The following is a 14,758-nucleotide window of genomic DNA, read 5'->3' as shown; positions in this document are numbered from 1 at the left end:
GTGGAGGTGCGGATGGTGTGGCGTACTTACGGCTCTGTGTGTACATACATGTCACATGATCCATTTTCCACCTCGATTGGTCCATCCACTGGGTCCAGTCCTTGTTCTGACAGCTGTTTCAAGGCACTAAGAGCAGCCTGTGTGAGGTAAGGAAACAGATGGCTTTGAGTAAGACAACATAACCCACATCAGCTGCTTTTTAAATAACACTTACTATCAGAAACCTGAGACTGACAGGACGCTTTCTGCTCCCTCTGTTTTGCTTGGCTCTTTCCAGATCTCTGTTTATCTAACGTTTATCTAATGTTATTAGGTCAACGTTTTCAGGCTTGCATGTCCTCCAGCCAATGAGGGGGAATTACGTTGCCGATCAGCCACGCTATGGGCCGATATGCAAAAAATTAGCAATAAATCAAGTGCGCGGACAAAGTGTGCTGAAATAATAACATCTGATAACTCAGGTGTAACTGATATCCTGGTTTGCTCCAAAAAGTCGATGAGAGACTTCAACAAATCCATAGTTTGTCCATAAGTTTTAAACTGAAGGAAAAAAAACATAAAATACTAAATGGAAATAGAATAAAAATGGATTCAGATATATTTGTTGTAGTTTAAATGTTTGAAATGGCACTTACAGACATGTATGGAGAACATTTCATTTCCCAGAACAAAATATTTTCTATGATCAGACTCAAATCGGATGTCAATATTTATTTTTATAAAGTTATCTGAAAACAATGTGATGGACATTGTGTGCTGCTATATGGCTAAATTTAAATATATTTTCATTTTAATGGCTGTATTAAATGTTTTTAGTTTTTAATATTTCTATTTTGCTTTAATTTATATTTCTTTTAGTGCTGTCCATCTTAGCAGCAGATCCTTTAAGTCCTGTAAGTTGCGAGGTGGGGCCTCCATGGATCAGACTTGTTCAGCACATCCCACAGACGCTCGATTGGATTGAGATCAGGGGAATTTGGAGGCCAAGTCATATGCACTGTGTATTCTGACACCTTTCTATCAGAACCAGCATTAACCTCTCGAGCAATTTAAGCTACAGTAGCTTGGCCGCCCATGACTCTGTCGCCGTTTCACCACTGTTCCTTCCTTCGAGCATTTTGATGACCACTGCAGACCGGGAACACCCCACAAGAGCTGCAGTTTTGGAGATGCTCTGACCCAGTCGTCTAGCCATCACAATTTTGCCCTTGTCAAACCCGCTCAAATCTTTAGGCTTGCCCATTTTCCCTGCTTCTAACACATCAACTTTGAGGACAAAATGTTCACTTGCTGCCTAATATATCCCTCCCACTAACAGGTGCCGTGATGAAGAGATAATCAGTGTTATTCACTTCACCTGCCAGTGGTCATAATGCTAAGCCTGATCAGTGTATAACAAATTATTTAAATATATATACAGTATATACATGCAAATATTTCTATATATATATATATATATATATATATATATATATATATATATATATATATATATATATATATATATATATATATATATATATATATATATATATATATATATATATATATACATATATATATATACATACATACACACACACACACACACACACACACACACACACACACACACACACACACACACACACACACACACACACACACACACACACACACACACACACACACACACACACACACACACACGAATGAGTGTGTATTTATATATACATAATAATTATATACAGTACACACACATATATTATGTAAACGCAAACTTTTATTTTGCATGCAATTAATCGTGATTAATCGATTTGACAGCACTAATTTATTTAGGTTATATTTTTTGTCATTTCAGTACTGCAATTTATTTATTTCAGTTAGTTGCCAAGTCAGATTTTCTAATATTTGTTTTATTTCAATTAATATATATATTTTTTTGTAGTTTTTGTAAACAATAACAACACTGGAAATTTCCTATAAGCTAAAAAAAAAGAACCATAAAAAGCACACCAGTAAATCAATAAATCTGCATAATTAGTTAATGTCATTCATGCAATTTGTAATGGTTTGTCCCAAAACTTGTGTTACACTAATGAAATTCCTTTGTTGTGAGAGAGTGTTTGTATAGCAATTCAGCAAATTCCTCTTCCTGTCACTTCCATTCAACATTCAACTGTACGAGGTGGCCAACTGAGTCCAAATTCCTGAACATGAATGGAAAAGGAAGCCTTAAATTCTTCTGTGTCACTTAACAGAGTTTTCCCCAACCCCATCAAATGCACAAAGGCCATAATTGCCTTAAATGCATCATTTATAAAAAGGAAGTGTATCCTGCAGGACTGTATGCAAGTGGGCCATCAGAGATTACAGGCAGATGCTTCTCTCCTCAACCGGACGTTAGGAAATCTTACAGAACATGATAGTCTGCATGTCTGTCACAATCCCTAAAGCCTCGTTCAGCAGGTCCAAATAAAATTACTGTGACTGAGAATCATGGCTCAAGAGGGACAGAGTGCAAGAAAAAGAGAATAGTGAGAGTGCAGTTGCTGAGGGGAGACCCTCGCAGCGACAGAAGCGGGTTGAGAATCGGCAGATCCGCCTGGTTGTCGGGCTTGATGCTCTCTGCCAATGAGCACCAGATGTGCTGTATGGGACGCAACAACCATGACATATTTCTCACAGCTGACAGCCTATTCCCTCTGAACCCAAACCCCCCAGCACCCCAACCCACTCATGAGGTGGGGACACCACACACGCACAGATGTGTGTGCATTCCTCGCCCTGATTAATCAGTATTTGGCCGGATCAAATAACGGCAGCTAATTGTGTCAGGCACCCTGTTGTATCTATTATGTGTGTGTGTGCCCTTCTCAGATAGAACAGACTTTGATGAGTGTTATGTATCCAATATCACTGTATCTTAGATCAATCATATCTTATACTATAAAGGATATATAGTACATAGTGGTCCGAAAAAGTTGACTTAGATGCAATACATCAAACCAAATAGCATCTGCAAACAATCCACTAACGTTTGGTAACCAAGTGTCCAATTTTTTTGTCTTTTAAAACACAAACATAAATAAAAATTATACAAAACTGTTCAATAGTTTGGAGTTGATAATATTTTTTAAAGTCTCTTATGCTCATCAAGGCTGCAATTATTTGCTAAAAAATACAGTAAAAACAGTAATATTGTGAAATAATATTACAACTTAAAGTGATTTTAATATGGAATTTATTCCTGAGATGACAAAGCTGAATTTTCAGCATCATCACGCCAGTCTTCAGAGTCACATGATCCTTCAGAAATCAATCTATGCTGATTTGGTGGTCAAGAAACATTTCTTATTAATATCAATTATTTTTTTCGGAATTCATTGATGAATATCAAGTTTAAAAGAACATAATTTATTTAAATTCTCTTTTGTCACTTTTGATCAGTTAAATGCATCTTTAGAGAATGAAAATGCATTTCAAAATAAATATTACTAACGTCAAACTTTTGAACAGTAGTGTGTATAATTATTTTTGTAAAAAGTGTGCTTTTCTGCAGGGATGTTCACATATTTTTTGGCTTAAATGGCTAAATAGTTAAATATGTGGCTTAAACGGTTGGCTTTTCAGGCCCAGTTCTAACAGTCGGAAAGCCTCAAAGTCAATAAATAGGACAGGCCTGAAACAAATCCAATCCTTCTTACAGAAACTTGACAAAAACCCAGACTCTGACTTAACATCTCAAAGAATAGTTCATCATGTGCTAATGTGAAAATGTGAGTTTGAGCTGGCCAAAGCACAGGAAATGAGTGCAGTACATGACAATGAGCCACGTTAGTGAGTTTATGCCATCACATCTGCAGGGATGACAGTCAAATCGCTGTGAACGGTGAAAAGCCATTCTATCACGGCACATATATTTGTCCATTTAAGGAGCACTTTTGGGGGTTTTTAAGTGTGGAATGTCTTATCAAGTTGTGAAATCTTTGGAAAACGAGCTCTTATCTGTAATGGAACATATTGTACGGCTGCAGCATGCATGTAAATTCCCAGCGGCGTTTGGCCCAGTAATAAATCAGGTTTAAATTAAATTTGTTTTGGTGATTGATGACAAGTGTGTAGAAGGCTCAATAAGGAGAACATTATTCAGCCAGGAAATGGTTCAATATTCCAGACAATAATTTAAAGGCATTCTGAGTTTTCCCTGTAAACGAACAGTTCTCAGGACTGCAATGAAAGAGCGAGCAACAAAATGATTTCCTGAATGCTGTATAAATCATCCGTAGGCCAACTTAATACTCTGCTATTTGACTTCAATATGCATTTCATTTACTTCAGGAAACAAATGCACGATATGGAAACAAACGGAAAGGGAATGAAAACAACAGCATTCCAAGACACGAGTTCAATGTGTCTAATAAATAAATAAGTCTCTAAATGATTCAATCAAAACCCTCCTTTACTCTGACATTTAAGGTATGTTTCAACAGCCTTGCGTCCTAAGCCATGCATGCTCGCTAAAAAATGAGCGAGGGTAAGCTTGGACTTTTGATGGATTCAGATGCAGATTCCTCTACGGTACAAAGCGCATAACTCATCCTCTCCTGTGGCCAATAAATTGCAATCAAAAGGGTAATTACCGGTGTTGTGTGTGTGTGCCATTACAGTCTCTGAGTAAATAAGCAGCATCTGCTTTTGCACTGCCAGACAAAGACCATGAATCAAGCGGGAGAAGACAGGCTTGTGATAAAGGCCCGGCGGCCCATCACCAAACAGCGGGCTCAAAGATAAATATCCGACTATCTATTGTAACAACAGTCAATTACATCATTATTTTTCTAATGAGATAGAGTGAGCCTGCCGAATCACTGATGGGCTGAAATATGTTTAGTCTAGCCCCCAACCTGGAAGTGGTCAATCTCTGTCGTTGAGAACATCAGATCTGAAGTAGCGCTGTCCCGGGACCCCAGGTGACACCCCCACATCTCTCCCCTGCTTTAGATAACACGCCACCACTCAGCGAAGGCATTAGTAATCTCAATCAATAAATCTTGACGTGCGCTACTTTGCGGGTTGCATTCATCAGCTCACCGTTGGATTCAAACGAACGGAAAAAAGGCAGAATGCGGAATGTGTCAAAGCGAAATATCGCGGAGCGGACTAAAAGGCGAGCGGGGGAAGACGAACGCAGGACTTTGTCAAAGGACAGTGAGGAGTAATTTTTCTAAGCCGCTTTAATGGTTTCCCTGATTGCATTTTCATTTCCTTCACTGCCTTGGCTAAACAGTGGCGCTTTCCCCTAGAGATGAGCTCTGTGCCTTTGAGGCCAATTTACGGACAGGGAGGGAGGTGATGGATCGACAGGGCCAAGCACCTCTATCGACCTGGCTCTCACAGGGGGGGCATCCAACAAGGATAACATGGAAGCCTTCAAGCTGAAGTGGAGAGAATCTGACAGCCTATCACTCACGGACATGGAGCGTAGAAAGCAAGCATTAACTACATTCAGTTGGTCCCTGTAGTAAAGACATTGAGGGGGGGGATTCACTAAAAATGAATTGGGCCAACTTATACCAGTGTTTATTTGCATGCAGTGTTGTTTTTAGAACCCAATTCACTTAAGGATTCTTAGTTGGTTCACTAAAGAATTCAATATTATCAGCTGTTTTATGATAAAATGCTGATGTTCAATATTTGTGCATATGCTAAATTACTTTTTTTAAATAAAATGTCATCTTATCTCTGTAAGTCTACCAAACAGTGGCAGCTGGTCAATAGAGGGCGCTGGGGCGCCGCCCCCATCAAAATTCCAGAAATATACATGTATACAAAAATGATATAAAAATAAAATAGTTTACTCATACGACGTGCCGGCTGTTAGTAAGAGCCTCAGCATTTAATAAAAACTGGCTTTGATCGGTTAACTAATATGTTCTTCAATATGTTTCATGCGGTTTCATGCGCGAGGGACGCCGGACAAATGGATGTCTATCTGAGTACAAAAATATACGGGCAGCATGTGACCTGAAGCTGGTCTTTAATTGGTTTTTAAAGATCCTCCTCCGGACGCAGGTCGCTGCGTCCCTGGTGAATCAGAATTGGATGCGTGTTATTTTATCCAATCTGATTGGTTCTCGTCACCTGTCATTCAACTTTCAGCTCTTGGCCACTAAAGCGAAAGTGCGCGGGTGACACAGTCACTCCGACTCTGCCAAAACCTTGTTATGATGATCACTTTCGTAGAGATGGCAGCAGTTAAACCCAGAGGTGGACAGTAACTAAGTACATTTACTTGAGTACTGTACTTAAGTACACTTTTTGAGTATCTGTACTTTCCTTGAGTAGTATTGTTTCTGGAAACTTATGACTTTTACTTTACTACATTTGAAAGACAAATATCGTACTTTTTACTCCACTACATTTCTATCAAGGCCCTCAAAGTAGAAAGTCGTAACTGCTTTGAAAGTCAGTGGTTAATTTGTTTTCTTCTTTAAAACGGGATTCGTTTTTTTGCAGACAGCCTATCAGTAATCACTCTTGTAGGATCACATGAAGTTCAATGATTTCTAAGTATTTTTTGAACACCAATCAATTGATGGCAAAATAGAAGGCGGCAGTTCCCAGACGCAGTGCGCGCAACCAAGGTCATACTTAAAAGTTAAAATTCAGAAGAGCAGACGTGGATAAGTCTGAAAGTGCACACAGAAAGCTGCCTCTTAAAAAGATAAAAGTGAAGACACTGTCTAAAAAAACCACGGAAAAAAACGCCCCCCCCAAAAAAATTATCACCAGCCGCCACTGCTACCAAATAAAAGTCAGAAAAATCAACTTTCTTGAAACAGAACGGTTCTTTATACAATATAAAAAAGGCATTTTTAGAATATCATATTTGATACATCAGGCTTTTATGAGCCATATAGTATGATATATAGTGAGATGTATGCCGCTCATACTCGAGGAAGCAAGTTCGTGCAGTTGTAGTGCAAATATATATATATACATACTTTTTTTTTTGGGGGGGGGGGGGGATCAAGTAAACCCAAGTTGCTTCATTCTAGCAGTATTCATCTTGAAATATTACTAACAATATAAAAGTTATGAGATGTTTACCTTCACAGCAAACCACGATGTACCACAACCTAAAGGGCGACATTTTAATCCATAATCCACCTCATTTGCATAGAAATAAGACATGTTTGGCCAGAAAACAATGACTCAATTTACAGTGGGCTCCAGAAATATTGGCACCCTTTTTAAATAAGAGCAAAACTAACTGAAAATTTGTTTTTGCCATTTCTCCTCTTAGTCTTTCATTCAAAATATTAATTTAATACTTTGAACAGCCTCCTTTTGCCAAGATAACAGCTCTGGATCTTCTCTTATAATAGGTAATATGGTTGATGAACATATGGCAGGAGATCTGAGACCATTCGCCCATACAGAATCTCTCCAGATCCTTCAGATTCAGAGGCCCATGCTTGTGGACTCATTTCTTCGGCTCATCCCACTGTTTTTTTATGAGGTTTGGGTCAGGGGACTGCTATGTACATGGCAAAATCTTCATTCTGTGGTCAGTGAACTATCCCTTTGTTTATTTTGAGATGTGCTTTGGATCATTGTCATGTTGGAAGATCCAACCATGGCCCAGTTTAAGTCTCCAGACAGGGTTAGTCATGTGTTGATTTATTATCTGTGTATCCTAACAAGTTGTTCAGGGTCTTTGGAAGAAAATTAGCCCCACAGCATTAAAGATCCACCAGTATACTTCACAGTGGGAATGAGGTACTTTTCTACAATTGTTTTTTTTTCTGTCTATGCCAAACCCAACTTTTCCCCAAAAACTTTAATTTTGGTCGAAAATGCTGGTTCGTCTTCGATCTATCTTTGCGTACCAAAAGGCCAGTGGTTCCCGAAATGGGGGGACGTAAAGCAGATTTGACAAAAGCAAATAGAACCCATTATAATCCGTAGCGGCTTTTCCACTGTCGGGCCAGTGCGAGCCAGGGCTTTCAACGGGCTGGGCTAATAGCCCAGGACCTGTAGCACAGAGCCCAAAACCACACTGCATTTCCACCATCAGGACAGAAGTTCCATAGTGCGTTACTAAAACCCGCCCGTAAGACACTAAAACTTCACAAAAGAAAGAGGACACACATACTTAGGGCTTGACATTTAACTTTTTTGCTCACCAGCCACCGTGGCTAGTGGTTTTCCAAAGTTACTAGCCACTCCGCATTTTCACTGGCCACAATTTTGCTGTTTGGAAATTACATTTTATATGATTAAAGTTGACTTTGGCATACCTAAATTACTTGATTTTGAGTCATTTTACTTGATTTAGAAGATTTAAAACCCTTTCAAACTTGCAAATGCAGAGTTACCACCCAAATTCAGACTACATTGTATATCAGCTGGTATGTGCTGGTGGGCAATATGAGCATAGGCTAATATGAGAAATTGAATATGATATGAGTTATTGAGTTATTTTTGTGAGGCTATATAAAAGAACAAAGATACACTGCAGCCATTACCGACTGTGTTCATGCGAGGTACTCCTCACGATGGACATTTTGACATCTGTGTGCGCGTGTATTTGACTATTCAGGCGCAAGGAGAACTGATCGCGCGTGCGACAGAGAGAGAGCGCTTCTGATTTGTGTCATTCAGCGCGATTTTTCCTATCCCATCTTCACTAACTGCAAGTTAATCGATAAAGAATTGTAACTGAATTGTAATTTTGTGATATGACGGTCTTGGCATTTCATTAGGCTGTAGGCTGAAATTATATTTAACCCGCCAAAGTGGCTAGTGGGAGTGGCTGCCTTACCCGCCACAGCTGAAATCTACCCGCATTTGGCGGGCTGGCGGGTGTTAATGTCAAGCCCTGCACGTACTTATCTGTTTATTTGAAGTCACAGGACAGTGTTTACATCACATTTAGAAAGAATGATCCTTTCTATAAATTTTCCACACAAAAAGAAAACACCTGAGGAGCATTAGCACTCTCTCCAGTAACAGCCCCGATACAGTTAGGCTATATTTTTAGTCAAAGAAAAAGAGGAAAGCTCCCGAAAAGTTGCTTTATTTTATGACATATGCAGAGCTAAATATGGATATCAGACAGTCCAGTATAAAGAGACGAGACGTACTGACAGATAAAATAAATCCACAAATCCACATCGGATTTTAAAAGTTATTTCTTTAATGCTGATGTTAGCTTGAATATGAAATCATCCACAGCACTGCCATCTCCAGACTCAGATAAACTCCATCTTTGTTCGTAACAAAGCCCGCTTTGGACCAAGGTATTTGGCGGGCCAAAAAACCCTGGCCGTTGGCCCAGAGGAAGCCCCGATGAGGCCCGATCAAGCCCCGGAAGTGACAGTGGAAACACCTGGCACGCACTAGCATGCCCGCCTTTGGCCCGATAGTGGAAACGCAGCTAGTGATGCTGTCTACATAGGATGCATCGCAACACGACAAGTACCCAACAGTAAACTGATTCCTGTTCTATTTCTGACGCACTACAAGAACTCACGCAACTTCTTACACAAAGGGAAAATGGATTTGCAATGTCCGCTTGGCCGCGTCCAGTGAGGACATCCTTGAGACCAAAAAAATTTGAGAGGCATATCTCTCCCTCAGGTTCACCAGTACAAGGGTAGGTAATGAAGAGAGCCCACAGTAGGTGTGTTTACATGGAGCACTGTAATCGGTTTAAAAGTCCGAAGGAAAATGCTCCATATAAACACCTCAATCGGAATAAAAATGGCCAAATGAAATTGTAATCGGTTTGAGAGGGGTGGGATAAACCTTTTCATGAACCGATCAAACGAAAAATTCCACCATGTAAACGACCTGATCCGATTACTTTGAGTGCACGCCTTTCTGTGACGTGATATACAGCGCGCGCGCCTCCACAACTGAAGAGCGCGCGCCGCGCTCACACCAGGCAAATGTTGACAAGAGAGGAAAGTTCATTTTTCTGAGGTATTAAACTTTTTATTTCGTAACATGTTATGAACATGGTGTTGGAATAATGACATAAACATAGCCTGGCTACACCATCTCGTCTTGACAGCATTTGTCCTAGGCTTCAACTGCGCTTGACAGAATCATTTATTTTTCTGAGGTGATTCAGATTCTTACACTTTACAACAAATAATGAATAGCTTTTATAAAACTGTATAAGTCCTGGTGGCCGTTGAGAGTTGCCATTGCAACGGGGAACATTCAAGCTGCTGGAGAGGGCATGTCGACATTTTGTTTCTCGTAAGTTAGAAATAAAAAAAAAGTTAAACAACTGCTTCAAATTGGTTAAGTAACATTACACAAAGTCTACTTTGATTACTTTTGTTAATATTTATACCTTTGTAATTATGGTATCTTTCCTTAATCATCTGAAATATCTGCGTTTAGTACTAGTATGCGGAGCACGTCTTGAATGCTTTCATTCATGTTTCACCGTACATCCTATGTTTTTATTAATAATTTGGGTGCATTTTATAGTTAATTTTGTGTTTTTCAAAATAAATGAATTGAATTAATTTTGATTCTGCATTCATCATTCACAGCTGTTGAAATAGCCTTTGTATAGGACATAAATTAGTTTAAACTACTGCATGTCCGCCCACAGAAAATTTAATAAATATAAAAATTACCAACACAGAACTATTGATCCACGATACTAACGTTACGAATCTGATACGGCAGACAAACTGTGTGCGCATGTCACAATGATTCCGACTGAAAGTCAGCACATGTAAACACCAGATCGGATTAGATAACGTCTCATGTAAACAGTCCACCGAATCGTTCAATCGGAATGATTTTAATCAGAATGACAAAAAAGTGCGCATGTAAACGTGGCTAGTGCCTCAAAATATCAGCTTCTGACAACATGAAGCCAAACAAGTTGTAGTTGTGTATTAATTACAATGTTTCAAATAAATTTAGCAAGCAAGGTCATGTCTGAGAGTGTGAGGGGTGCTTGAAAAAATGCCTCTCTACAAAAAGGGGGCTGGAAGGAAAATTTGGGAACCACTGCACTAGGCCATGGCTTCAATGAGCATAAGTGTCTTTGATTCTGAGAACATTCAGTCCAACTTCTTTGTATTGACTAGAGGGAACATTTGTGAGATGGGCGTAGTAGTGCATGTTATTAGACCTGATCATCTCCTGTTTTTACTGGGGAGAGATGAAGCCCAGGCTTTAGCTCTCATCTGGTGGACCGGTGGGTTTTTCCCATGGTCCGGCACAGCTTCCCACCAAAGCTCATCCACGGTCCACTCCAAGAGCATCAGTCCTGGTCCCCTGCTGGCCTTTGATCGGCATTTCATCATTTGTTTTCACTGCCACCTCATCTCTATGAGACATGCTGCTGAAGACACAGCCCATTTAGTCCTCCATTAACCACTGACGACGAGGAACCGCTCACTGCGTCTTTGGCAGCACTATAAACAGGTCCACAATCTGAAACGCAATCAAACACTCTGCAGGTGTACACACAGACACAATCTCTTTTGCTTGGGCTCACCCTCCAATACCGGTGGGCTTTTTCTCTACTGTCCAACAGATGGGTTTCTGAGCCGTCCAAAGCTCTCGTGAGTGAATGGAAACACAAATCCCGCTCTTTGTTTTATTTATTACACAACTTTACAGGCTGTTGACATCAAAAGAGTCAGAGCTGCTTTCTCGTCAGATCGCTAATGCCACAGGATCAGAGCTAAAGGGAAGAATTACAATTTATGGATGACTCACAGCGGTGAGGTTGTGACATATCTCATCCTAGACTAAACAATTATTACAGCAGCTAAGAAGGGGAGACGAAGGAAAATCTCTTTCACCAAAATATGAAAATTCTGTCATGATTAAATTAACTATAACAATGATTAACTATAACAATGACTATATTAGTGTCCACACCAACTGCTTATTACAAGAGTACTGCCACTTTAAACGTTTAAGCTCTTTAAAGTTGGATCGATTCTTATTGGCTTTCAATGTTTTTATCGTTCGTCAGCTAAGAAAAACTGCTCTGGAAGTTATTCAACGATATGGTTCCTCTGTGTCATTTTCCGAAATTGCTGTGGTGTGGACATCCCTACAATGCTCATAGAATTAGAGTGACTAGAGTAATCATAGCTATCAATATAGATATCGTTTTCGGGCCTTTACTCAAGGTATACTACACCATAAATAAAATGTGTTACTTTCTTTCTTTTGTGGAAAACAAAGGAGACATTTAAGAATGTGCTGGTCACTGTTTTCTATGCAATTACAATGAAGAAAGCACCAAAAACATATCATAAAAGTAGTCTATATTACGTTTTAATTATGAAACTTTATTGTGTTACTGACTGAAAATCTTGACATCTACCTAAGATCTTCTTTTGAGAAGTTGAATTCATAAATTAATCATTCTTTAGAGTGAAATGAATCGTTTGATTCTGAATGATTTGCTACTCTCATTTGGACTGTTTTATGGACCGCTTTATGTTGCTTTTCTGACCTTTTTGAAGCAAAAACTAATACTTTTTTCACGTTAAAAGAAAGTCCATGGTTTGTAACAACGTGAAGGTGAGTAAATTATGATAGATTTGTCATTTTTGTGTGACCTATCCCTTTTGCTAAAATCCTTTATGAATGATCTGCTGCATGTGCAGGTTATTGTACAGTGGGAAAAAAGTTGTTCCCATTTTTTAAAAGGGGCATATAAATCCATTCTGCCAGCGGCCCTCCGGAGCGCAACGGTAATGTGAGAGGCCGATGGAAAGAGAATCCCACAGAAAGCCCACCGTTCTCCAGACATCAAAGCTCTGGAGACAACTCACAGTAACATTCCTGCCTCTCGTTTGGAAACTTGCCGTCCTGCGCCCAAAGCGCCCGGAGAGGAGAGGCTCCCCGTCCTACACCACCTATATTTCACATCCATAAAGTCTGGAACAGGCCGGATATCAGACGAGGAGCAGATGAGCACCATTCCAAATGAGCCACTCTGGAAGCAGGACATACCAGAGCCCTCGGCTCAATGGGCTGTGAAATCACACATAAAGAAGAAACCAATAGGAGGGACATGTGGAATTTCAGCCGCTTATCAAATCCAGCTTCCAGACTACTCCGACACTTCTGTAGGAGCATCAGAGAGATGAGTACACAACCCCTCTTCAGACAAGAACAAAGAGACCCTCTTTCTGTCTGTCGTTGAAGCGATAATGGTGAAAATGGCAAGTGATAAATGCTCCGCACATTCACACTTAATTTATTGCCGCTCATCAACACGTTCTAAACTCGCGTCTGCTGGGCTCCAAGCTAATTGTAAAAACGTCAGTTGCACTCCGCACAGGGTGGAAGCGTTAAATTTTTTCAGTGCTTGAAGAGATAAAACCTGCTCCCTGTTATGCGAACGAGGTTCAAGTAAAAAGCCCCCCTTCCCCTCTGCGTTTCACATTGTCTTTCACATTCGAACACATGCTCTCAACGCCAATTGTTGATTTAGGATTATCTAATCAGACAGGTGAGAAAATAACACGAGGGTTAGGTGTGAATAGCCATTAGAAACAAGTGTTACTGTTAACAAAAGCAAAATAAAATAAAAATTTAATTAATATAAAAAAAACTAAACATGAACTAAACCAAAATATAAATTTTCAACTAAAATGAGGTAAAACTAAACTAAATTACATTGAAAATAAAATTAACATAAAAAACTAAATTATACAGATACCTACTTTTTTTGAGAATGAAGTTTGAATGTTTTTTTAAGAATAATAGTACACCTATAAATCTAGAATACCACATTCATTTGCATGTGCAAGTGGACATTAAACAATGCAAAATATGGATTACATATGCAAAAAAAAAAAAAAAAAAGCTAAATTAAAATTAAGTAAAAAATATGTCATCAGTCAAAGTCTTTTAGAATCAAATCAAATAAATTAATTAAAATAAAATAAAAGAGGGCTGATCATTTGGAAAATATTTTGAGAAATTCATGTAGAGCTCTAAAATCAAGGTCCAAAATGGAAGTGGTCCAAGCTACTCCATTAAAGTTAAAATTGCACTCTTTTGCAGCATGTGTAAACATCTCTAAATGTTGTTCTTTATTGATAAAATCTATCTAAATGATGTTTCACAATACACAGGGCTATGCTACAAATTACACAACATCAAAATGAACGGTTTCCAGATTGGAGATTATAATGTATTTCCCCTTGGAAAAAGAAATACCGAATTATGCTTTTAAACACACCTGCCAGTCATTGGACGCAGCAAACTGTTTAAAACGAGGCTGAGACATCTGCATTCACACAGGCCCGGAGTACCGTAATCAAAATTCCAGATTCTGCCTTCTCATGGAACGTGTCCAGAATGCAGGGTCAATAATTGCCTGAACCTCCCTGGAGAGAAGGGCTCTGCTGACATAGGAAGCCATAAATTAGGACGCAAAAAGCAGCAGCATGTCATGCGTCATTAGGGCCGGAGAGGGCTGCTTTATCTGTTCGTCATTCGGACACCGTGGATGGCACCTCCCATGTCAAAACACAAACCACATGGGAGAGGTGCAGGGTACCGCATACCTCAACATCTGACCAAGACAGCTTGAAACAGTCACTCCCTGTATTAAATACATACATTCATACTATAATTCAGAATGCTTACACTAACCTGCTCCACCATATCTCAGAGAGTTATAAAGCGTGAAATTAAAAAAATCATTTCTCTAGTGTATGTCAGCGATGTGGAATCATATAAATAAGTTAGGCTTAGTGGCTCA

General features: G+C 39.3%; 1 protein-coding gene across 2 annotated transcripts in view; it reads right to left on the bottom strand.

Annotated features, from left to right (window-relative positions):
- Positions 1-14,758, bottom strand: part of stau2 (staufen double-stranded RNA binding protein 2) — a 167,315-nt gene that overhangs the window by 8,185 nt on the left and 144,372 nt on the right. The window contains exon 14 of one of the 2 annotated variants that reach the window (XM_079805756.1): positions 31-137. In XM_079805756.1, coding sequence (XP_079661882.1) covers positions 31-137 — 107 coding nt within the window. The remainder of the gene's footprint in view (positions 1-30; positions 138-14,758) is intronic. The other variant, XM_079805757.1, reaches the window with a different exon arrangement.

The sequence above is a fragment of the Gobio gobio genome (assembly GCF_949357685.1).
Source record: "Gobio gobio genome assembly, chromosome: 23".
Taxonomy (NCBI): domain Eukaryota; kingdom Metazoa; phylum Chordata; class Actinopteri; order Cypriniformes; family Gobionidae; genus Gobio; species Gobio gobio.
Note: the sequence above shows the minus strand (reverse complement) of the source record. Positions and strands in the feature narration are given on the sequence as shown.